At 39.1% G+C, this 26,581-nt stretch overlaps 1 protein-coding gene across 2 annotated transcripts in view; it reads left to right on the top strand.

Annotated features, from left to right (window-relative positions):
* ST3GAL3 (ST3 beta-galactoside alpha-2,3-sialyltransferase 3) overlaps positions 1-26,581 on the top strand; it is a 181,960-nt gene that overhangs the window by 11,846 nt on the left and 143,533 nt on the right. For both annotated transcript variants that reach the window (XM_012648979.1, XM_012648980.1), the window contains exon 2: positions 6,838-6,982. In XM_012648979.1, coding sequence (XP_012504433.1) covers positions 6,868-6,982 — 115 coding nt within the window. In that variant the 5' untranslated portion in view covers positions 6,838-6,867. The remainder of the gene's footprint in view (positions 1-6,837; positions 6,983-26,581) is intronic.

Raw genomic sequence — 26,581 nt, 5'->3', positions numbered from 1 at the left:
TTCCTGCCTGGATTAGCCAGAATATAAATGTTAAATTATTGCAAGTACTTATAAAATTATAAGTACACTATGTAGTGGATTGGGATAGGCAGGTGCTGGGGAAGTTTATGACAAGGAAACCTAACCTAAATTGTGAAGACAGGTAATGCTTCCCTGCAGAATTGAGCTTTTAGCTGAGACTCAAAGGAAGAGTAAGAATTGGCCAGATGAAGTGGTGGGGTCAGAGGACTTCAGCCTGACATTGGGACAAGAGCATGGTAAGTTCAAAACACGGAGAGAAGTTCCACGTGGCAGGCTCATAAGAAGTGAGGTGGCAAAAGATGTGGGCAGAGAGGTGAGCAGGGCCCAGATCTTATATGCCTTGTTAAGGGGCTTGGGGTTTTACCCTGAGGTTAAGCCTGGGAGTGAAATAAGCCTATCCCATTGGCTGCTAGGTGGAGAATGCCTTGGAAAGGGGCAAGAATTGGAGGTTTACTAGGCTTTTGTGGTAGTCCAAGCAAAAGATTATAGTGACTTGAAATAGGGTGGTGGCTGTGAAGAGAGGGATGGCTGGCTTCAGGAAGTATTTGGGAGGTAAAATTCATAGGCCTTGGTTGATTATACGTGGAGGGTGAGAATGAGGAGGAGGCTAGTGTCAAGGATCATTTCCAGGTTTCTGACGGAAGCACCTGGGTAAGTGTGATCTTTGATTGAGATAGTAAACACTGAAGGAAGGGGATGTTTATAGGGGAAGTAGAGGCATCTGTGAAACATCTAGATGATGAGAAGTTAAATAAATCAACATAAAACTCAGAAGGGATATCTAGGCTGAATATAGAAGGTTTGGGATAGTCAGCATAATGACGGTAGATGAAGTCACAGAAGAGGATGACATTGCCCTGGGGATATCTGCAGAATGAGGATATAAGAACACCTAACACAGTGCTCCAGGCTTCTCTCCACATTTAAAATTGCTGTGCATGTATATATGCACACACAAATTATACCTTTAGTATGTATTTTCAGAATGTGTTCAAATTATATTAGTTGCATCTAGAGTTAGAGCATATAATTAGAAATATATTAACTTATTTTATTTTTAACTCTTCTTGGGTGTTATTATGTATGAGGCACTATGCTGTTAAATGCTGGTGATTCACAGACCTAAGTTATAGGTTCTGCTTTCAGAGTGTATGCTGATTCTCTGCAGAGACAGAAAAAGAGACAAGATGTTTTCTAGATGGTATGATGGAGGTAAACACAGGTTGTTATGGGAGCACAAACAGCCATAGCGTGGGGCTGTGAGTGAGGAAAGCTTCCCGAAGGAGCTAAGACTTGAACGGAGTCCTAAAAGATGAGCCGGTGTTAGCTAGGCAAAGAAGTGGGAGAACGAAAGTTGCATACTACCACTGTATCACTTCTCACGGTTTCAGATGCTGTGTAAAGGTCAAATCATGGGAAGACTGTAAAGTGTCCAGTGGATTTGGCATTTGAGAGGTCAGGTGGGGTCAGGAGACAGATGAAATCGTCGTGGGTTGACAAATGAATGGTAAGAGAGAAGTCAAACACACTCCTTAAGGCAGAGTCTGAGTTTTAGTGTCTTAGTAACCTCTGTGTCCTGCACAGTCCCTGGCACTTGGTGTTTGTTGGCATTAGCTTTGGACAGAAGAGCGACACCTCCTTCTCTGAGATAAGATGAATATATGAATATATTTTTAAATTTTTTATTGAGGTAAAATATATACATATATACTGTCTTTTTCTTTTGACTTGTCCTCACGGTGAGCATTGTCCTATTTTTAAGCATGGCAAGATGGTCCAGGCTCATCTTGTGCTTCTCTGCCTCAGCCCGGGAATCAGCCATTCTTCCAAGGATCCCTGCTCCCTAGTGGAGAATGGTGTTTGAAAGCCAAGGTCTAGGGTACTAGATGTGCTCATTGCTGTTGGGATATGACTGCTGCCAGGCCGTTTCAGTGGACAGAGCTAAAGAATGTCTGTGTGTACACACGCTGTCCACATCTATATTTATTTTTATGCCTTTATATATTGAAAACAATCTGTACTGACACCTCCAATTCCAATACAAACCAAAAGATTAATTCTAGTTTTTTTCTTTTCATATTTGTAACTGCCTTCATCACTGACAAATCTCACTCCCATTACCCTCAATGTATTAATATTTACTTACTGGTCAACCCCAGATCACCTGTTGCCATACCCCAAACCCCTCACATAGACTGAGACCCCTCTCTCCCCATTCATCCCAGGTACATGTGACTACCACTAACACTTATTGGTTTTTAGATTACATCATTCAGAAAGGAAGGGCTGGAAAGGGCTCATTCCTTTTAATGGCTGCATAATACTTATTTTGTGTATGTACCATAGTTTATTCAATTCCTATTGAAGGACATTTGGAGTACTTTGAAATAGTGCTACAATAAATGGCCATGTGCATAAGACTTTCTGTATTTTTGTCAGTGTATCTTTGGAGTAGTTTCTTAGAAGTGAGATTATTGAGTTAAAGGGTGAAAAGCATGTGTAATTTTGTTAGATACTGCCCTATCCCTCCTGCCACCCGCAATGTCTGAGAGAGCCTGTTTTTTCCCCACAGCCGCACCACTAGAATATGTTGTCAGACTTTTGTCGTAGGAGTGAGTTTAGAATTAACAACTCTTTCAGGATCTTGGGATGTTGTTCTCCTTATCTTGGAGATTTGAGCTTCTTTTAAGGTCTTCGTTTGTTCTTTTGTATGTTGTCCACTTTTAAAAATCAGTTTCTGCTTTAGGATGGTTGTTTTCCTTAATGGAAAAGACAAAATAGGTGATGAGTTCAGCCTGCTTGGTGTCATATTTGTGGAACGAATGAGTAAACCTATTGACTCACTGTCCTGTGTCTGCCAGAGCTTCTGGCTGTGGCAGTTCAGCCATCCCATCTGCATTCAGCACAGAAAGAAGGCGGAAGGACTGGCACCAGCCACTTCAGGGCCCTTCTAAAAGGAAAGAAAAAGCTTTCCAAGAACCACCTGTCTTTTGTGGTCAGGATACTTATACCTGAAAGTTTTAGTTCTTTTCAGTGGGAAGGTTGGACAAACATACACAGTCCTTTGTGCTGCGGAAATGGAAGTCTGATTTCTATTTCACTTTGAAAACTTTGTACATTTACTTTTATAAATATAAAAATTAAAAGTGAATATATGAATAGATTGTTAAAAACACTTCCTCCAAACCTACTTTTCTGAGACAATTATTGTCAATAGTTCGGTGCATATTTTTATGTATGTACTTGATATTTAATTTTAAATATTACTGTCATCCTTGTTTGTCATTGCCAGTATGGGGCTATACATACTATTCTACAGCTGGATATTTTTCACTTAGTGTTTTCTAGACATTTTTCCCTGTCTGTACATGCAGATGTGCTCCTTCTTTCTAACTAGTACGTCGCATTCTGTACCTATTATTCTCCTGCCCTTGCAGATCCATTATCCACCTTCTTTCCTCTGTGTGCTGGTGGCTCAACTTTACGAACAGCATCATCTGGATGTCCTTGCCCTCTGGCTCCCACTTAGGATCAGCTGCTAAAAGGCACCCACAGGAGAGTAGAGGGCGAGTGGTGAGAGAGGTCAGAGTGTTTCCCATCCCCCACTGCCCCTTGCCATGGTCCTGGTAGCAGCTGTGCTCCTCTGTGGCCACTGCTCCTGTTGGTGCTCTCTCTTCTCCAGCCAGCACCTGCTGGCTCCAGTGACACCCTTCTCTTCTCTGCCCTTCCAAGCCAAAGGGTAGAAGTAGATTCCTGCTGTGACCAGTCCCTAGATCCTTTACCATCCCTCGATGGTTCCTTTAAGGCCTACTCACACTGCTGTAAAGAATCCTGCCATTAAGCTTCTTCCTTCAGTTTACTCCTTTGCGTGCACCGTCTGTTTCCTGCCAAGACCCGAACTGATGCCACTGCGGAGACCTACCGTAATTCATTTGTCAGGTTCCCTATTGTTGAGCATTTGAACTGTTTCTAGTATTTTGTTCTTGTCATCTGTGTTACTAATTAACATTTATGTACATGTCCTTTTTAGTATTTGATGGAGTGTTTCTTGAGGAAAAAGTCATAGAAATGCTGGGTCCATGTATATGAATGTTGCAAATTTCAATAGCTACTTCTTAATTACTCCTGGAAGAGTCTACCAATTTACATTTGTACAGTGTGGTGTTTGATATTTTCAGTATTAAAAAGTTATCGAGCCAATGCTTGTGACTTATAACAAATATGTTTAATTCAAAAGTATGTAAAGAAAGAAGTAAAAGTCCTCCCCAGACCCATCTACTTCTCATCACCGCATCCTACTCCTTAGAGGTAACCATGCTGACTGTTAGCTATGTAGCCTGTCAGACCCTTCCCGCCTTTTAATATTTATATGCTTAGCACAGAATAAATGGAGTAAATTCGTATATATGTATATATAAAGCAGACTCATTCATATGTGTGTGTATATGTATTTCTTTATCTGAGAGAGCTCATTTCTGGACTCCATTCTGTTCATTGATCTGTTTTTTTTCCTGTGCCAGTACCCATCTATCTTAATAGTTATGGCTTTGACGATATAAAGGACATGAGAAACCAAGGAGAGGGGAGGGCAGGAGAGTGGGTGTCGGATAAAAACTTAACCTATTGGGTATAATGAACACTATTCTGGTGGTGGGCACACCAAAAGCCTGACTTAAGCATCATGCAAGATACCCATGTAATAAAAACACTTGTACCCCCTTAATTAATATTTTGAGATATTAAAAAAATTATAACTTCGAATTGGTTTGGTATCTGGTAAGGCAAATTCTCATCTCATTATTTTTCATTTTAAGAAATTTCTAGGGTTGTCTTGGGCATGAACTCTTCAGATTATCCTTATTTTCAAGTTGAAAAAATTAATGGATTTTGACTGGAATTAAACTGAATTTATGGAGAACTGACATTTCAGGGGAACCGACATGTTTCCAATATTGAATCTTCTCACTTAAGAACCTATTATTATTTGCTTTTATCAGTATTAGGACTCAAAAAAAAAAAAAAAGAGAAGAACCTATTATGTCTCTTTATTTACTTAGATCTTTTATGTCCTTCGGTGAAAGTCTTGACCATTTCTTGCTAAGTTTATTTTTAGGTATTTTATAGATTTCGTTGCCATCACAAATGGAATTTTTTCACCTTACATTTTCTAATTGGTTATTGCTGGTGTAGTTTTTAAGAAGCTGCTGATTTTTGTAAATTAATCTTATAATCATCGCTTCTTGGCCTTTTGGCTAAGATCAAGTGTAATCTTATAATCACCTGCTTTATTGAACTTCCTATTAGTTCTAATGATTTTTTGGTTGATTCTCTTGGCTCTTCTAGGTGGACAATTATGGAATCTGCAAATTATAACTTTTAGTCACTTCATTCTTAATATCTAGACATAATTTCTTTCTCTTGTGTTATTTTGTGGCTAGGGTATCTGATTAGGGTTGGGGGAGCCCTGATCCAGGGAAGTCTTCTCCATCGATGTTAAATTTTATATTTAAGGTGAGTATCAAAGGATGTGCAGCAGGTGCAATAGCAGAGTGGGTGGAGAATGTATTCCAGATAGGCCTTGAGGAGAGAGACGTCAAGGCAGTGTTCAATGAATAGAAAGAAAAATGATGGGATCATAGGGCACAAATGAGGTTGGGAGAAGCAAGGGATGGAGAAGTAAATAGGGGCTCAGTCAGAAGCTGCTAGGCTTTAAGGGGAAGTTACTTTATTCAAAGGAATTGAAAATGTAATGAAAGGTATGTTAGGCAGAATGGGTTCCCTAAAGATGTCCATACCCTAATCCCTGGAACATATAAATATTTTACCTGACATGGCACAAGGGACTTTGCAGATGTCATTAAGGATATGGATGTTAAAATGGGGTGATTATCCTGGATTATTCAAGTGGGCCCAATATAATCACATGAGCTCTGAAAAGCAAAGAAGTTTCTCTGGCTGGAAGCAGAAGCAAGATGTGGTAGAAGGGGAAGTTGGAAGGATTCAAAGAGTGAGAGAGGCTGAGGGGACCCACATAGAAAGCATTAAAAGGACTACAGGAGCAAAGGCTGGCCCCCATCTGATAACCAGCAAGGAACTGGGGGTCTACAGCTGCAAGAACTGAATTCCGCCAGCAGCCTGAATGAGCTTGGAAGTGGATTCTTCTCTAGGGCCTCCAGAAAGGAACACAGCCCTGCCGACTCTCCTTGGTTTTGGCCTTGTGAGACTCTAAGCAAAGGACCCAGCTGAGCCATGCTATACCCGGATTTTGACCTTCAGAACTCTGAGATAAATCTGTGTTGTTTTAAACTGCTAGGTTTGTGGTACTCTGCTGCAGCAGCAATAGAAAAGTAATAAAAAGGGGTTTCAGCAGGGAAATAACATTACCAGATTTTGTATTATTAAAAGACTTCTTGTGCCGCGGGGAAAATGTATTTGGAGAATGTAAATTTGGAGACAGGGAAACTTGTTTGTAGGAATACAGTTATGGTATGGACTAGGGTAGTGATTGTGGGAAGGGGGATATGATTTAAGATTTATTTGGAGGTTAGAATTACCAGAACTTGGTCATTGACTAGATGTCAGGGATTGGGGTAGGGAAGCAAGGATGGCTGCTGATTTTTGGCTTAGGTGCTGGATGATTGTGATGCTACTCCCTTGAGCAGGTTGGAAGATGCCATGTCATGAAAGTGGTAACTCTAGGTTGTTCTTCATTTGGGAATTCTCTCTATAGATACTTTATTTTAAGGTAGAGTATATCCATAAGATGAGTACTTTATCTTTTAAGAACTAAATTGTTTTGTTTTGTTTTGTTTTTAGGTCATGTAGGAAATCGTAAATCATGCGAAGATGGGACTCTTGGTATTTGTGCGCAATCTGCTGCTAGCCCTCTGCCTCTTTCTGGTACTGGGATTTTTGTATTATTCTGCATGGAAGCTACACTTACTCCAGTGGGAGGATTCCAGTAAGTACAGTCACTGTAGCCTACCCCAGGAAAAGCCCATTGCAGGTCAATTATTGGTTTTTCATGCAGCTGCAGTGCTCTCATATTCTTCAGAGTTGGGCAATGAGTATAAACTGAATGTTTCTGGGACTAGGCTTAGAAATTGCTTACCATTTTAGTTGGTGTAGGATAGGCACTTTGATGTTTTTAAAAAACTGCATGCCATGGCAAATATCAGGGTTTTTTTTTTTTTAATTTCAGATTATTACGGTACAAACATTTTGGTTACATAAATTACTTTTGTACAGTTTGAGTCAAAGTTATAAATGTGCCCATCACACATAGTGTGCATTGTACCTGTTAGGTGTGAATTTACTCATCTTCTCCTCCCCACCCCCCACCTACTTGATTTCGGATGAGTTTTATTTCTATGTGTGCATGTAAGTGTTGTCCGATTTAATGGTGAATACATGTGGTGTTTGTTTTTCCATTCTTGTGACACTTCACTTAGAAGAATGGTCTTTAGTTCCATCCAGGTTCATACAAGAGGTATTAGTTCACCATTTTTTTTTATGGCTGAGTAGTACTCCATGGTATACATATACCACATTTTATTAATCCATTCATGTATTGATGGGCGCTTGGGTTGTTTCCACATCTTTGCAATTGTGAATTGTGCTTCTATAAACATTCAGTTGCAGGTGTCTTTTTTATAAAATGTCCTTTTTTCCTTTGGGTAAATACCCAGTAGTAGGATTGCTGGATCAAATGGTAGGTCTACTTTTAGTTCTTTGAAGTATCTCCATACTACTTTCCATAGAGGTTGTACCAGTTTGCAGTCCCACCAACAATGTATAAGTGTTCCTATCTCTCTGCATCCATGCCAGTATCTGTTGTTTTGGAATTTTTTGAGAAAAGCCATTCTTACTGGAATTAGGTGATATCTCATTGTGGTTTCAATTTGCATTTCCCTGATGATTAGAGACATTGAGCATTTTTTCATATTTTATTTTTGGCCATTAGTCTATCTTCTTTTGAAAAGTTTCTGTTCCTGTCTCTTGCCCACTTTTTAATGAGGTTGTTTGAATTTTTTTCTTTTTTTGCTGATTTGCTTGAGTTCTTTGGAGATTCTGGTTATCAGACCTTTGTTTGATATATAGCATGCAATTATTTTCTACCGTTGTGTAGGTTGTCTATTCACTCTATTGATTGTTTCCTTGGCTATGTAGAAGAAGCTTTTTAATTCGATCAGGTCTCATTTGTTTATTTTTGTTGTTGCTGTGCTTGCTTTGGGGGCATTCTTCATAAATTCTTTCCCTAGGCCTATGTCTATAAGAGTTTTTCCAACATTTTCTTCTAGAATTCTTATAGTTTCATGCCTTAGGTTTAAGTCTGTTATCCATCATGAATTAATTTTTATGAGTGGTGAGAGGTACAGATCCTGTTTCAGTCTAATGTATGTGGCTACCAATTTTCCCAGCACCATTTATTGAATAGGGATTCTTTTCCCCATTGTATGTTTTTGTCTGCTTCATCAAAGATCAGATGGCAATATGAAGATGGTTTTATATCTGACCTCTCTGTTCTGATCCATTGGTCTATGTCTCTGTTCTTGTGCCTGTATCATGCTGTTTTAGTTACTATAGCTTTGTAGTATAGCTTGAAGTCTGATAAAGTGAGGCCTCCTGATTTGTTCTTTTTGCTTAAGGTTACCTTGGCTATTTGGGCTCTTTTCTGGTTCCATATGAAGTGTAGAATTATTTTTTCTAGCTCTGTGAAAAATGATATTGGTATTTTAATGGGGATTGCATTGAATCTGTAAATCACTTTGGGTAGTATAGACATTTTAACAATAAAATACCAATCCACAAGCATGATATGTTTTTCCATTTGTTTACATCTTCTACAATTTCCTTCCTCAGTGTTTCATAGTTCTCCCCGTAGAGGTCTTTCCTTTCTTTGATTAAATATATTCCTAGGTATTTTATTTTCTTTGTTGCTATTGTGAAAGGTATTGAGTCTTTGATTTGATTCTCAGCTTGACTGTTATTGGCTTATAGGAATGCTACTGATTTGTGTGCATTGATTTTATAACCTGAGACTTCGCTGAATTTATTTATCAATTCCAGGAGTCTCTTGGCAGAATCTTTGGGGTTTTTTAGATATATTAATAAGATCATATCATCAGTAAAGAGCGATAGTTTGGCCTCTTCTTTCCCCATTTGGATGCCCTTGATTTCCTTTTCTTGCCTGATTGCTCTGGCTAGGACTTCAGCACTATGTTGAATAGAAGTGGTGACAGTGGGCAACCTTGTATGGTTCCAGTTCTAAGAGGGAATGCTCTCAGTTTTTCCCCATTAAGTATGATGTTTGCTGTGGGTTTGTCATATAATTTATAATTTTGAGGTATGTTCCCTCTGTACTTATTTTGTTAAGAGTTCTTATCATAAAAGGGTGCTGAATTTTGTCAAATACTTTTTCTGCATCTATCAGGAGGATCATATGTTCTTTGTTTTTGCTTTTATTTGTGCGGTCACTCACATTTACAGATTTGCATATGTTGAACCATCCTTTCATCTTGGTATGAAACCCACCTGGTCATGGTGGATTATTTTATTGATGTGTAGCTGAATTTAGTTTGCTTAAGATTTTATTGAGAATTTTTGCATCTATTTACGTAAGGGATATTGATCTGTAATTTTCTTTTTTTGGTGTGTCCTTTCCTGGCTTTGGTATCAAGGTGATATTGGCTCAGTAGAACAAGTTGGGGAGGAATTCCTTACTTCTCAATGTTACAAAATAATTTCTACAGTATAGGTACCAGTTCTTCTTTGTAGCTCTGGTAAAATTCGGCTATGAAAACGTCTGATCTGGGACTTTGTTTGTTGGAAGGTTTTTTTTTTTATTGCTGCTTCAATTTTGTTACTTGATATTGGTCTGTTCAGGAGTTCTATTTCTTCCTGATTGAGCCTAGGGAGGTTGTGTGTTTCCAGGATTTTGTCCATTTCCTCAATGTTTTCAAGTTTACGTGCATAGAGATTTTTATAGTATTCAGAGATGATATTTTGTATACTGTTTCCATGGTATCAGTTGTAATATCTGCTTTTTCATTTCTTTTTTTTTTTGAAACAGAGTCTCACTCTTTTGCCCGAGCTAGAGTGCCATGGTGTCAGCCTAGCTCACAGCAACCTCCAACTCCTGGGCTCAGGCAATCCTTCTGCCTCAGCCTCCCGAGTAGCTGGGACTACAGGAATGTGCCACCATGCCCGGCTAATTTTTTCTATATATTTTTAGTTGTCCGATTAATTTCTTTCTAATTTTAGTAGAGACGGGGTCTCGTTCTTGCTCAGGCTGGTTTCGAACTCCTGAGCTCAAACAATCCGCCGGCCTTGGCCTCCCAGAGTGCTAGGATTACAGGCATGAGCCACCGTGCCTGGCCTGCTTTTTCATTTCTGATTGAGTTTATTGGGGTCCTTTCTTTTCTATCTCTGGTTAATCTAGTGAGAGGCCTGTCAATTTTGTTAATCTTTGCAAAGAACCAATTTTTTGTTTTATTATTCATCTATATAATTCTTTTGTTATCGATTTCATTTAGTTCTTCTCTGACCTTAGTTATTTCTTTTGTTATGCTGGGTTTGGGATTGGTTCACTTTTCCTTTTCCAATTCCTTGAGATGATTCATTAGATTGTTGGTTTGTGATCTTTCTGTCTTTTGGACATAGTAGGCATTTAAGGCTATGAATTTTCCTCCTAGGACTGCTTTTGCAGAATCCTACAGATTTTAGTAACTTGTGTCCCCTTTGTCATTTACTTTGAAGAATCTTTGATTTCCATCTTAATTTCCTCCTTGACCTAATAATCATTCAGCAGTAGGCTAATTCCATGACTTTGTATAGAGTTGAGTGTTTTTGTTGGAATTGATTTCTAATTTTATTCCCCTGTGGTCTGAGAAGATACATGGTATAATTTCTTTTTTTTTTTTAATTTATTGAGACATGTTTTATGGCCTAGGATGTGATCAATCTCGGAGGATGTTCCATGAGCTGTTGAGAAGAATGTATATTCAGTAGTTTTGGGGTAGAATGTTCTGTAAATGTCTGTTAGGCCCATTTGTTCTAGAGTCCTGTTTAAGTCCATTGTTTCTTTGTTTGTTTTCTGTTTCCTTTTTTTCTGTTAAGACAGAGTCTTGCTCTGTCTCCCTGGGTAGAGTGTAGTGCTGTCATCATAGCTCACATTGCAACCTCCAACTCCTGGACTCAAGCCATGATCCTGGCTCAGCCTCCCATGTGTCTGGGGCTACAGGTGCACACCACAATGCCTGGATAATTTTTCTATTTTGAGTAGAGATGGGGTCTCACTCTTGCTCAGGCTGGTCTCAAACCCCTGAGCTCAAGTGATCTTTCTATCTCAGCCTCCCAGAGTGCTAGGATTACAGGCATGAGCCACCATGCCTAGCCTCTTTGTTTATTATCTGTTTGGAGGATCTGTCCTATTCTGTCAGTGGAGCATTGAAGTCCCCTGCTATTACAATGCTGGTGTTTATTATTTTGTTTAGATGGAGTAGGATTTCCTTTATGAATCTGGGTGCACCTATGTTAGGTGCATAGATATTTAGGATTGTTATGTCTTCTTGTTGAATTGTTCCCTTCACTATTAAATAATGACCATCTTTTCTTTCTGTACTTTTGTTGATTTGAAGTCTATGTTATCTGATGTGAGAATGGTTACACCAGCTTTCTGTTGGTTTCCATTTGCACGGAATATTGTTTTCCATCCCTTCACCTTGAGTGTGAATGAGTCCTTGTGCGTTAGATGCGTTAGATGCATTTCCTGGAGACAGCAGATACTTGGCTTGTATTTTTTTATCCATTCAGCCAGCCTATGTCTCTTCAGTGGGATGTTCAAGCCATTCACATTTATTGAAGGAATTGATAAGTGAGGTAGGTTTCTGTTCATCCTGTTGCATAGAATTTTATTGCTTTGTTTTACCTCTTGAGCCATTGTAGTATCTGGTCTCCGACCTTTAGCTTTTGGGTGGTTATACACTGGTGGGTGTCTATTGTACTGACCAGTGTATCATGCAGATCTGAGTACTTCCTAAAGGGCCGGTCTGGTCTTGACAAATTCCCTCAGCATTTGCTTGTCTAACAAAACCTTTATTTCTCTCTCATATAAGAAACTTAGGATACAAAATTCTAGGCTGGCCATTATTCTATCTGAGAAGACTGAGAATGGGGCCCCAGTCCCTTTTGGCTTGTAAGGTCTCAGTTGAGAAGTCTGCAGTTAATCTGATAGGTTTTCCTTTTGTAAGTTACCTGATGCTTTCACCTTACCGTTCATAGGAGTTCCTCTTTCGTGCTAACTTTGGCCAGTCTGATGACTATATGTCATGGCGATTGCCTGTTGGTGATGAATCTCCCAGGAGTCTGCTGCCTTCCTTTTTTTTTTTTTTTTTGAGACAGGGTCTCGCTTTGTTGCCTGGGCTAGAGTGAGTGCCATGGTGTCAGCCTAGCTCACAGCAACCTCAAACTCCTGGGCTCAAGCAATCCTTCTGCCTCAGCCTCCCGAGTAGCTGGGACTACAGGCATGCGCCACCATGTCCGGCTAATTTTTTCTATATATATATATTTTTAGTTGTCCAGATCATTTCTTTATATTTTTTAGTAGAGACAGGGTCTCGTTCTTGCCCAGGCTGGTCTCGAACTCCTGAACTTGAGCGATCCACCTGCCTCGGCCTCCCAGAGTGCTAGGATTACAGGCGTGAGCCACCGCGCCCGGCCCGCTGTGCTTCTAGTACGTGAATGTCCAGCTTTCTAGCAAGACCTGGGAAATTTTCCTCAATTATTCCCTCAAGTAGGTTTTCCAGCCCTGTGTATTTTCTTCTCAGGGATGCCTGTGATTCTTATGTTAGGCCTCTTCACATAATCCCATATTTCTTGTAGGCTTTGCTCTTTCCTCTTATTTCTTGGCTCTATCTCTGCAACTGACTTGTTGAATTGTAAGGTGTTGTCTTCAAGCTCTGGGATTCTTTCTTCTGCCTGATCTAACCTATTCTTAAGGCTTTCCACTGTTTTGTATTTCTTTGAATGAATTTTTCATTTCCAGAAGCTCCACTTGATTTTTTTTAAGAATTCAATTTTTTTAGTGAATTTTTTATTATTTCCTGCATTGTTTTTGTTGTTTCTTTGCGTTGGTTTTCTATTTTCTCTCGTATTTCATTGGGCTTCCTTACAGTCCATATTTGAAATTCTTTATCAGTCATTTTAATATTCTCTGTTTGGTTGGTTTCCATTGGTATGGAGTTATTGTTTTCTTTTGAAGGTGTCTTTTCACTCTGATTTTTCATGTATCCAGAGATCTTTCACTGATTCCTTCTGATCTGGAGCAGCTTTTGCTTCTTATTTTTGGATTTTCTTTTGATTAGATAATGGCACGACCGGTTTAATCTCTGAGACAGTGGGTAGTGCTTGTGGGTGAGACTCGACTATACCCTGTATGATTGAGACAGTAAATGCTGTAAAGAGTGTGCAAATTGACCTCCCTGTCAGTAGGGGGTTCTTGCCAGAAGGAACAAGCTGCAGTGTTGTTTTTGGGTCCTGTGACTGGCTCTAGTCCCTATGGAGAAGCACTTGATTGCCCTGGGGATGGGTGGGGCCCTGGAGCTTCAGGTGAGTCTTTATTCTCTGCCATAGCAGAGGCTGCTTGGGGGATGCGGCTGGGCAGGGCTAGGTTGGGTGAGCCTGCCCTCAGGTTCCACCAAAGCTGGCAAGGTAGCTGTTTCAGCAGGGGTCAAAAGTCTGCTCCCAGCTTCTAGACAAAGCTACCAGCGAGAGGCTGTGGTAGCCTCACCCAATCACAAATCTCCCCTCCTCGCCCCTAAACAATGCGATCGAGACCTGGAGGTACAGGATCTGGCCTGTGGGCCTGTCCCAAAGTCCCTGAAGATTATCCTGACGATGCCAGGGAGAAGCGGGTTGGTCCCCAGTTGTCCACAGGGTGCCCAAGCAAGTTCGATGTCCCTCCGCCTCAAGGCTTGCCCCGCACTGATGGAGTCACCAGACAGGTGGCACTAGGGAGGGCCAGCAGGCAAAGAGCTGACAGTGCGAACACCCCTGTTCCGCTGCAGGACCCCTAGAGGAAAGGTCTGACCCCCATTCTCTGTGGAAGCCTCGGCGTGGTGGCTCTGTTTCTCTTGGCAGCCACAGGTCAGGGAGGGGAAAGGGGAGAAAAAGAGTCTGGAAAGGTCTGGGCCCCACCCTCTGTGGGACTCCCAGTGTGGTAGATGCACCAACAGAGAGGAGAAGCAGTTCCCTGCAAGCCCTGGCTCAGTCGTCTCTGGACAGCCACCGGTGGAGCAGGGGAAGGGCAGGAAAAGAGTCTGAGTGGAAGAAAGCTGGCACTCTGGGTGTCTCTGTCCCTCTCTCCAGAAGGTAGCCACCCAGAATGTCCAGGCTCTGGGGTCACACAGATCCCCTGGGACCCACTGGCACCCTGCAGCCCTGGCAGTCTGGGCCGGAGTTGAGAAATATTTGTGTGGCAATGAGCGAGACGGAAACTGAGGGGCTGAGGCCCCCTGGGGAGGACAAAGGTGCATGGTGGGTTGAGCAGCAAAATGGCGCCTGCCATCTTGGCTGGGAAGTGACCCCGAGGGCGCGACTGCCTGGTACTTCGTCCTCACAAAGCTCCCAGTTCACTGGTGGCAGCAGCTTTTGGCCTTGTGAGGGTGGAAGTGGTCTCCAGCAGCTCGGGAGCCCAATGACTGCCAGAGATGTGGACGAGGGAGAAATAAGCCGCTCCACCGACCCTTCTCGCTAGACTGCAAGCCTCTCAGGGGTTGATCTCTGCCAATGTCCTGCTCCTTCGTGTTCTGCTCCTAGTTTTGGGGCTAGAAGTCCAAGGTGCCAGCGGGGTTAGTTTCTTCCGAACCTCTCTCCTAGGCTTGCAGATGGCTGTGTTCCTCACCCAGGTTTAATGAGCTCAGTTCTTTTAATGAACCCAGTCAGAACGTGCTGTTCTTCAATAAAAACACAAACTATACCCATACTTCTAGTTCTTGAGTGCTTTTTGTTCTTTTTTATTACCGTGGTGTACTGCCACTTTTCTTTTGCCATTTATTGCCTTAGGGTTTGGTATCGAAGTTGATTTTCTTCTGCTCTTAAAACATTCATCTTTACCTTTTCCTTGAATTTTCAATTTAATAATGTCTTTGTTTTGTTTTCTCTGAAGAAATTTTGTCTACTTAATCTGTTTAGCCCTTGCTGATATTGATTTGGCCTGTGGGATCTGGCTTATGGGCCTGTCCCAAGGTCACTGAAGATCAATCCCTGACCGTGCCAGAGAGAAGCACACTGGTCCCAAGTTGTCCGCAGGGTGCCCAAGCAAGTTCGATGTCCCTCCGCTTCGAGGCTTGCCCCGCACTGATGGAGTCACCAGGCAACTTGCACCTGACTAGAATAATGGCTTCTTTTCCCTACTTAGTAACTCCTAATCCCTTTCTTCCATTTGTGCATTTGGTCTCACATGTTGCATGGTGTTTTCCACATAGCTTGAACCCCTCTGACTTGGTTTCGATTCACATGATGTTGCCCGCGTTTTAGTTATAGGCTTGCGGTCGAAGGGTTTACATTGATCAACAACCAGCCTTTGCACATTCTTTTCTTGGCTATAGCTTGAAGTATCACACGGTGACCATAAGTAGTTTTCTTCTGGCTGATGGTTATCTGAGATTGGTGCAGGAAATAATATAAAATCAGAACAGGTGGCCTGTTCTGATTCCCAGTGATGTGTCTTTTGTAAAGTAGTTTTATTATTACAAACATCTACTGGCTACCAGTGTAGAACTCACTTGAGAGTAGAGTCAGTCTCTAGGTATGAAGTTAAAATGAATTGGGATTAGTTGGAAGAGGCACCTGGCAACTGGCCTGACATGGGAACTGTTACAACGAAGTAGGTCATTTATTTTTGACATGGCCCAAACTACTGAGGCAGTTTCAAGCCAGTTTTTTTTTTTTTGAGACAGAGTCTTGCTCTGTTGCCCGGGCTAGAGTGAGTGCCATGGTGTCAGCCTAGCTCACAGCAACCTCAGACTCCTGGGCTCAAGCGATCCTACTGCCTCAGCTTCCCGAGTAGCTGGGACTACAGGCATGTGCCACCATGCCCGGCTAATTTTTTCTCTATATTTTTAGTTGTCCAGATCATTTCTTTCTATTTTTTAGTAGAGACGGGGTCTCGCTCTTGCCAGGCTGGTCTTGAACTCCTGACCTTGAGCGATCCACCTGCCTCGGCCTCCCAGAATGCTAGGATTATAGGCATGAGCCACTGCGCCCGGCCTCAAGCCAGTTTTTTAAAAAATATAGTGTTATATCTTTAATTTATTGTTTTATGTAGAACATTTAAGTGCTTCTTAAATGCTTAGCTTAAAATTATCACTAATTACTTTGTGTTTCAAGAGTTTTTTCAAATTTCTCTGTGCTGATTTATTTTTAAAATCAAGGAGACTACCCAGGATGAGGAGTGTTTATATCAGTGCAGTGCAGAATTCTGTAGTTAGAGACATTTTCTATTCTTAATGGTGGATCTGTCTGTCTCAGTAATATAGATGGACATGTGTGTCAGGCACTGGGTGTTCTTTTCTGTTAAGAGCTACTGACTTGCAGAAGACAGAAGCAAGGATCAGAGTAGTTTCCTAGAGAAGTAGGGAAGGGAATTAACATTATGGAAGACCCATTGTGTGTTAGGTATTAGACAATTTACAAGTTTTAGTTCATTTAATTTAATTCTTAGTGCAATTCTGTGAGGATGACATTATCTCTGTTTTCCTGTTGAGCAAACTGAAGCACTTAGTTTATTTAATTTACCAAGGCTATACAGCTAATTGTTGGAGCTGGAATTGAATTCTGGTTTTCTGTCTTTAAAACCTATGTTCCATTTTTTATTGAAAAGTATAATAAATACTGAAGATACGATTTAATTCTATATTCTACCTGGTGAAAAGAGAGAGGAAAAGGGGCTCAGAGAAGAAGCAGTACAGAGTGTCGGGGGTGGGGGGGCGGAGAAAGAAAACAGAGGAAAAGAAGAGGAAGGGAAAGAGAGAAAGTCCTCCAAAAGAAGACAGTGAATTTTGTTAGGTTTGGAGGTAACAAGGTACTAGTCACTTGGACTGTAGGCTTCATTAGTTTGTTATTAGTTATGTGCTGTCTTTTGCATTAATTGTAGCTGACTAACCAGTATTCATGGCTTTTGTGTTATTCTTACTCTCAAGCCTCTTAAACACTTGACATTAAATAGATTGTTTAGACCATCTCACTATAGCATATTATTTTCTGAGCTGAAATATCAGAGAAAACAGTGATAGGACCAGCCCTGGATGGCTTACCAACTGAGAGAGGATCCTTTAGTCGTTAACAAGGTCAAGTGGAAGGAGCTTCCCAACCGAGATGACTGCTATGTTGTGAAATTTAGGCTATGGTTAATAATATGACAAATATGATGATGAAATGAAAATAGTAATTTATCGCATGTCTACTGTGTATCTGTATTTTAACAGGATCTTTGTATTGATAATCTCATTTGAATCTCATAGTTTTTATTGGTTATTATTATCCCTATTTTATAGATATAGACAATAAGTCTTCAGAGAGGCTCTCTAATCAAAAGTTTATATACCTTTGTTCTGAGGAGCTTGAGGACATTCTCAAGCTTGAAAAATAAATGTCTTTAGCATTATTTTTTCCTTAATTTTTATGGTATTAATAACTTACTAAAATTATCTGTTGGATTTCTTCATAGTGGGGGAGTGGAGGCTAGAGTTTTTTATTATTAAATCATTCAAGCCACACATGGTGGCTCAGGCCTGTAGTACCAGCTACTTGGGAGGCTAAGGCAGCAGTATCACCTGAGCCCAAGAATTTGAGACCACCCTGGACAACGTAGCAAGACCCCCATCTCTAAAAAAGAAAAGAAAAGAAAAAATTATTTATTCAATAAGCAGTATGTTCCTATTATGGTTACTGTACTGTTCTGGGTAAACCAGATATAAGATGAACATAGACCTTCATGCTCTCAGCCTGTGACATGAGAAAGAAACAAAACAACTATTAGAATGTGTTGAGTTCTCAGAGATCTGTATGAAATCCTGTGTTGGAGCATAGAATCCCTCCCAACTGGCAAATTTATATTCTCATTAATTCCAAGGCATATTGTAGAAGGGTACAACTGTTTTGTTTTGGGCAGCTTAGAGATTCCTGTGACCTAGGGTTGGTTAAATTGCCAAGGCCTGAGTCAAATGCTTAACCTGAAAGGCTTTTTTTTTCTTTTTTGAGACAGAGTCTTGCTCTGTTGCCCGGGCTAGAGTGCCATGGCGTCAGCCTAGCTCACAGCAACCTCAGACTCCTGGGCTCAAGCGATCCTTCTGCTTTGGCCTCCCAAGTAGCTGGGACTACAGGCATGTGCCACCATGCCTGGCTAGTTTTTTTATATATACATATTTTTTTAGTTGTCCAGATCATTTCTTTATATTTTTTAGTAGAGACGGGGGTCTCGCTCTTGCTCAGGCTGGTCTTGAACTCCTGACCTTGAGCGATCCACCTGCCTCAGCCTCCCAGAGTGCTAGGATTACAGGTGTGAGCCACCGTGCCCGGCCTCTGGAAGGCTTTAAGTATGAGATTAGTGTAGTTATAACCTGTTTTTTAAAAGTGCTATAAAATTATATGTAGAGTATGATAAAAGTAAATATAATATATATACACACACATACATGTATGTGTATATATATTTTTAATTAATCAACAAATCAGCACAGTCTTTGGAGTTAGAGTTTGGTGTGCTTCAGTTTCTTCCTATCCAAAATGAGGATAAAATACTTATTTCTCTTTGCTCTGATGCTTTATTACAAGTCAGTGCCTTGGATAAGAGTTGGATAGTTGTCGCTTTTCAATAGACCTCATTCCAATGGACCATTTGATGGCAGTCTTGCATATTTTAATTTATTAATTAAAATTTTATTTCTAATTAATAAAGCAATCTTTCATAGGATTAATTTCCTGTGTTGTGGAAATTATAATTATAAATGCTACTACATTTGTCAATTATAGCAACTCCCTTTGTGTTCTTGCCCATATTTACAAAATATCATAACTAAGAGAAAATATAAAATATGCATTATTGATGTGATTTCTATGGAGAATACCATCTGGCAAATAAGTTGGAACTGAATCTGATATTAGAAAGACAGGTTGAACTGAGCTTAATATACATAGTATATTATATTAACTCTTAGTTTTCCATCTTAAAAATGAAACAGAGGCCGGCATTCCTGGCTTTGGCTTACGGAGGCACTCTGCTTCCAATGACGATGCAGTGACTGGTGTCAGAACCAGCCCTCCCTCGATAAAAAGGGTATAAAACTGGACAAAGTAAATGATGCAACTGTGTCAGACAGTAGACAGTACTTAGTAGCTATTGAGAATACATTTAAAGGAAAATACAATGAACAATAAGTAGTTTCAACAGAGAAATAGAATCTAGACCTACAATAACTTTATGGTAAATTTCACTTAACAGCAGATTAGATATAACAGAAGAAGTCAGTGAACTTGAAGAGAGCATAAGAGCAATTATCCAGTCTGAGCCACAGAACGAAAAAATATTAAAGAGAAATGAACAGAGCCTTAGGGACCTGCGACACTATCAAATAGTCTAATACGTATGAGAAGTGAACAGAAAAATAATTCCTAAATTTGATTAAAAAACCATTGAATTACAGATCTAAGAAACTCATCAAACACTAAGAAAGATAAATATTGGGAAAAAGACCTACATACATCATAGTTAAACTCTGAAATCTAAAAGCAAAGAAAGGCTGCTCCTGGTGCTACTTGTGTGTTCATTCAGTGTGGAGCTGGTACCTTTCTTTTGTGAATTAGCAGCTAAAGAGACTCTGGCACGTGCTGTGGTCTACAAAAAGCCCAAGAAAGGAGTCAAGGCTGAGAACAATGATCATTTTAATTTGAAGGTCGTGGTGAGGGGAAGGATGGTTCTGTCATGCGGTTTAAGATTAAGAGGCATACAACACTTAGTAAACTAATGAAAGCCCATTGTGAATGACAGGGTTTGCCAATGAGGCAGATCAGATTCCAGTTTGATGGGCAGCCCATCGGTGAAACAGACACACCTGCACAGTTGGAAGTAAGGCTGAAGATACCGTTGATGTGTTCCAGTAGCAGACAGGAGATGTCTGCTAAAAAAGGAACTGCTACTTTATTCCGTAACTGTTCTTGCAGACCAACAATACATTCTCAAGTAGAAACCTGCAGTTTGGTCCCACCACATCCTGACTACTACATATAGTTTTCTCTATTCTTTCATTTCCCCTTCCCCACTTCTTTATTGTCTATAAAGTAACTGGTATATGTGCGCAAGCATATTGCTTCCCCCACCCTTTTTTTTTTTTAACTAAATGGCCAATAATATATTTTGATTGACACGAAATGGAGATGGGATGAGGAAAAATACTGGTTCTGTGAAAATACCCTCTTTCTCCATTAGTGGCATGCTTATCTTTATATTCCAGTAAGTTATTTTGCTCTCAGTTTTAACAACCAAAAAACCCATAAAAATCCTTGCATACCTTGTTCAATTGAAACATTTTAATGTTTTTCATTTATCATCTTAGAACCAAGGACACTTTTATAATTTTTGTACATAGCTGTTACACGTAGGGCAATCTGTCTTTAAGGAGGTATAAATTACTTTTAAAAAAATGAATCCTGTTTTTCCCTTCAAGCTAAACATCTTGTTGTTTAAATACATTTTTATTCAAAAAAATAAGAATGAAGATAAAATCTTGAAAGCAGTTGGAGAAAAGGAGACATTACATACAGGGGTAAGAATTATCACTGACTTCTCGCCATAAACAATAGAGATCGGAAGACAATGAAAGATTGTTAAGGTGTTCAAATAAAAAAACCCAAAAACCAATCATCCCAGAATTCTTTATCTAATGAAAATATCCTTCAAAAATGAGGATGAAATAAAGACATTTTCAAATAAAGAAAAGTTAGGAAAATTTGCTGCTAGCAGGACTGCATTACAAAAAATGTTGGAGGATATCCTTCAGGCCAAAGGGAAGTGATCCCAGATGGAAACTGGGCCATAAAGGAAAAATGAAGATCACCGGAAATGGTAAATAGTGGGAAAATATGAAAGATTCTTTTCCTTTCTTCTCACAACTTGCTTAAAAGATAACTGTTTAAAGCAAAAATAATAACCCTGTAAAGTGAGGTTTTGAACATATGTAGAAGTAAAAGATATGACAACATGCGCCCAGGGATGGGGATGAGTGAATGGAATTTTACTGTTGTAAGGTTATTACATGTGTTTAAAAGGAAGTAAGTGGGAAGTGGAATGTTGTGTGTAAAGGGAGAAGAGAGAATGGTAAAGTAGTAAATATGAAATGTCAGATTTGAAGAGGTATTATACTGACTCTAAATAGACTCTGGTAAGTCAAGGATGAATATTGTTAGCCCTAAAACAACCACTTAAATAACATAACGAAAAGAGATACACAGTCATGCGCCACATACCAATGTTTTGGCCAACAACATGACAGTGGTCCCATAATATTATAATACAATATTTTTACTGTAGCTTTTCTATGTTCAGATATTTTTAAATATGTAAATACTTACCATTGTGTTACAGTTGCCTCCAGTATTCAGTACAGTAACATGCCATACAGGTTTGTAGTCTAGGAGCAATAGGCTATCTCATGTAGCCAAGGTGTAGGGTAAGGCTATGCCATCTAAGTTTGTGTTAAGTACACCCTATGATGTTCCCACAACAACAAAATCACCTAACAATGCATTTCTCTGAACATTATCCCATTGTTAACCGATGCATGACTGTGTCTAAGAAGCCAATAGAAGAAATAAAATGAAACACTAAAAACATTTAGTTAACCCCGAAGAAGGAAATTTTGACACATTCTACAACATGGATGGACCTTGAAGACATTGTGTTAAATGAATAAGCCCATCACAAAAGGATAAATATTGTATGGTTCTACTTAGAAGTTCCTAGAGTATTCAAATTCATAGAGACAGAGTAGAATGGTGGTTGCTGGAGGCTGGGGCAGAGGGGAATGAAGAGTTAATGTTTAATGGGTACAGAGTTTCAGTTTTGCAATATGAAAAGAGTTCTAGAGATGGATGGTGGTGATGAATGTACAACAGTGTGAATGTACTTAATGCCACAGAACTGTACACTTAAAAATGGTTAAGATGGTAAATTTTATGTTAAATATATTTGACCATAATAAAGAATTTGTTTTAAAAAAAATCAAGGAAATAACAGAGAACACACAATTTATCAGTATTAGAAAGAGAAGTAGAGATATTACTATAAATCTTACATACATTGAAAGGGTAATAAGGGCATATTATGACCAACTTTATGCTTAAAAAAATTGACAGTTTAGGCAAAATGAACAAATTCCTTGGAAAGCATAGCTTATCCAAAACAAGGAGAAATAGAAAAAATCTGAATAGCCCTGTATCTATTAAAGAACTTGAATCCATAATCAGAAAGTGTCAGGCCTACATGATTTCACTAAGTTCTATAAACATTCAATGAAGGATTTAATACCAATCTTACACAAATTCTCAATGAAAATAGACAAGGAAATATTTCCCAGCCCATTTTATGAGGCCAGCATAATCTTGGCCAAAATATGACAAATATAAGAAAACAAGATTACAGACCAAATATCCTTCATGAATAACAGATATAAAAATCCTCAACAAAATGTTGGCAAATTAAATGTGGCAATATATAATAAAGATAATACAGCATTTCCTAGAACCTCAAGGTTGGTTCACCATTTAAAAATCAGTGTACTCATCACATTAACAGAATTGCAGAAAAAACATTTGACAATAGAAGAAATTCAAAACTCACTCATACAAAAATTTTCAGCAAACTAGAAAACAAGGAATCTTCCTCAATCTGGTAAAGGCTATCTGAAAAGTTTTACAACTAGCGTCATATGTAATGGGGAAGGACTTATGTTTTCCTCCTAAGATTGGGGGAAAAGGGAAAGATGTCCACAATCATCACTTTTATTTGTTATTTTACCAGAAGTTCTGACCAGTGCAATAAGGCAAGAAAAGGAAATAAGAGGCATAAAGACTGATAAGGAAGAATTAAAACTATTTACAAGAGATATTATTGCTGTGTACGAAAATCATAAGGAATTTATCAAAACAAAAACAAGCCATAACAATTCTCTTAACTAAGTCATTCTGCAAGGTTACAGAATATAAGGTCTGAAGGAAAGATAGTTTTTTCCTACTCTCACACACCACTCAACACAATACTTCTGACACAAGATGTGGATGGGACGCAGGGGTTCACACACTAAGAAGTTCTTCAGTGGACGTCAGCTGGGTATCCTTTAATTCAATTCTGACATTATTTATCTGCCCCCACTTCAGACACCAGTCACAAGTGGCAGGTTGTCACCTGTACTTCTGGCCAACTGGCTATAAACTGGAGTTTCCAATACTCACTCTGCGGGTTCAATTAATTTGCTAGGATGGCTCATAGAACTCAGGGAAACACTTACATTCACTGATTTGTCATAAAGGATATTTAGAGTATACAGATGAATAGCCAGATGCAGAGATGCATGGGGTGAAGTAGGGGAATGCGCACAGAGCTTCCATGCTTCTCTCTGTGTGCACCATCCTCCAGGTACCTCCACGTGTTCAGCAATCTGGACCCCACAGTTTAGGGATTTTTATGGAAGACTTATTATGTAGGCATGAGTGACTAAATCATTTATCAGTGGTGATCAACTCAACCTTCAGCTCTCTAAACACATGGTTGATTCTCTTGACAACCAACCAGACCCCATCTTGAGACCGTCCAGGAACCCACTGGAAGTCACCTCATTAGAACAAAAGATGCTTCTATCACCCAGGAAATTCCAACGTGTTTAGGAGCTCTGTGTCAGGAACTGGGGTCAAAGACCCAATATTAAACAAAAGATTTTCCTAGCACCCCAATCAACGAGGGTTTTAGGAGCTCTGTCTCAGGAACTGGGGGCAGAGACTGAAGATAAAAATATATGTTTCTAGAGATGGGTTCTTGCTCTGGAGTGGCATGATCATACCTTACTGCAGACTTAACTCTTAGGCTCAAACACTCCTCCACCTCAGCCTCCTGAGTAGTTAGGACTACAGGCTTATGCCACCATGCCCAGCTAATTTAAAATTTTTTTTTCGTAGAGATGGAATCTTGCTGTGCTGCTCAGGCTGGTCTCAGTGGATCCTCTGGCCTCAGCCTCCCAAAGTGCTGAGATTACAGGCACGAGCCATTTCACCTGGCTCTGTTTCTTATTAAATAATAATATTACACAAGGTCAATATATAAAACTCAATTGTATTTCTATATATTATAAGCATGCAAATAGAAAACTAGATTAATATTATACACAGTGGCATCAAAAAATAAAATACTCAGAAAAAAATAAACATGCACAATCTCCATACTTAAAACTATAAAAATACTGTTGACAGGAATTAAAGATTTAAATATCTTAGGGAAGAGATGTAAATAAGGAGAAATTTATGATGCCCATGTATTGGAGGCTTAATATTATTAAGATCCCCATTTTTTCAAGATCTGTATATTCAGTGCAATCTTAATTAAAATCCCAGCTTTCTTATTAAATAGAAATCAACAGCTGATTCTAAAATTTATGTGAAAATGCAAAGGATATAGACTAACCAAAATAATTTTAAAAAATAGAACTTATAGAACTTGGAGGGCTCACACTACCTCATTTCAAGTCTTACTATGGTAATCAGGACAATATAGTATTGGCTAAAGATCAGTGGAACAGAATAGAGTCTAGAAATAGACTTGTGCATGTATAGTCAATTGAATTTTGATACAAGTGACAATGTAACTAAATGGGGTAAGGATAGTATTTTAAATATATTATGCTGAAATAACTAGATACCTATATAGAAAAAATAAGGAACCATAATTCCTACCTCACACCATATACAAAAATCAGTTTGAAGTGGATCATAGATCTAAGCATAAAAGCTAAAACTGTAAAATTTATAGAAAAGGAGAAAATCATGCCATTGGAGTAGGCAAAAATTTTTAGACAGGGCACAAAAGGCATTAACCACAAAAGAAATATTGATAAATTGGGTTTATCAAGATTCCTTCTGCTCTTTAAATTGTTTCACCAAGAAAATGAAAAAGCAAGCCACAGACTGGGAAAAATATTGACAAGATATATTGGGCAATAGACTTGGCTCCTGAAGCTGTAATAATCTCTTACAACTTGATAAGCAGGCAGATAACCTAGTTAAGCAATTGACAAAACACCTGAACAGAATAGTTCACACAAAAATATACAAATGGCCAGTAAGAACCTTTGAATGTGTTTGTCCCCTCCAAAAACTCATGTGTTAAAAACTTAACCCCTAATGCAACAGCGTTGAGAGATGGGGCCTTTGGGGAGGTGATTAGGTCTTGAGTGCTCTGCCTTAATAAGTGGATTAATGCCATTATATAAAAGGGCTTGACAGAGGGAGTTTGGTCCCCTATTCCCTTCCACCTTCTGCTGTGTGAGAACACGGTGTTCCTTCCTACCGGTGAATGCAGAGTTCAGGGCGCCATATTGGAAGCGAAGACCAGGCCCTTCCTAGACACCGAAACTGCCAGTGCCTTGATCTTGCTTCCCAGCATCCAGAACAGTGAGAAAATAAATTTGTTTTTTAGAAATTACTTAGTTATTATAGTACCAGCAACAGACTAAGGCACACCTCAAAAGATATTCATCGTTAGACATCAGGGAAATGCAAGTTAAAGCCTCAGTGAGATGCCACTTCATACCCATTAGAATGGCTAATACTAAAAAGATCAGGAATACTTAGTGTTGAAGAAAATGTGGAGTAGCTCAACTCTCTTATGTTGTCGAATGGATCATAAAATGGCACAACCACCATGGAAAACAATTTGGCAATTTCATACAAAGTTAAGCATAAATTTAGTACATGACTCAGCAGCTCTACTAACAGATGTTTACCCAAGAGAAATGAAAACCCATGCCTAAAAAAAGACTTGTGAAAAATGTTCATGGCAGCGTTATTAACAATAGCCAGGTAACAATAGCCTGCATTTCCATCATCAGGTGAATGAAACAAACATACAACTTACACAAAAATAAATGTCAGTTAGGGTCAAGATTTAATTGTAAAAAACTAAAAATATAGAAGAAAATAAAGAATATGATATTGAGGTTGAGAAAGATTTTATTATCAGGACATCAAGGTCAGAAACCATAAAATAAATGAATGAAAATGCTATTATCTTTTATTAAAACTTCTGTTTGAAGAAATTCTAAGCAAAGTTAAGACAAATGAAAAGATTTTCAGTATATATACTAGACAAAGAGATGATATTAATATATAAAGAGCTCATATAAATTATTTGGAAAAATTGAACACTAATAGAAAAATTGATAAAATACATGAATAGATAATTTCACAGAAGGAAAATTATAAATGGTTATGATTTACAAAAATGTTTATTCTCACTGGT

Source organism: Propithecus coquereli, unplaced genomic scaffold (assembly GCF_000956105.1).
Source record: "Propithecus coquereli isolate 6110/MARCELLA unplaced genomic scaffold, Pcoq_1.0 Scaffold299, whole genome shotgun sequence".
Classification (NCBI taxonomy): Eukaryota; Metazoa; Chordata; class Mammalia; order Primates; family Indriidae; genus Propithecus; species Propithecus coquereli.
Note: the sequence above shows the minus strand (reverse complement) of the source record. Positions and strands in the feature narration are given on the sequence as shown.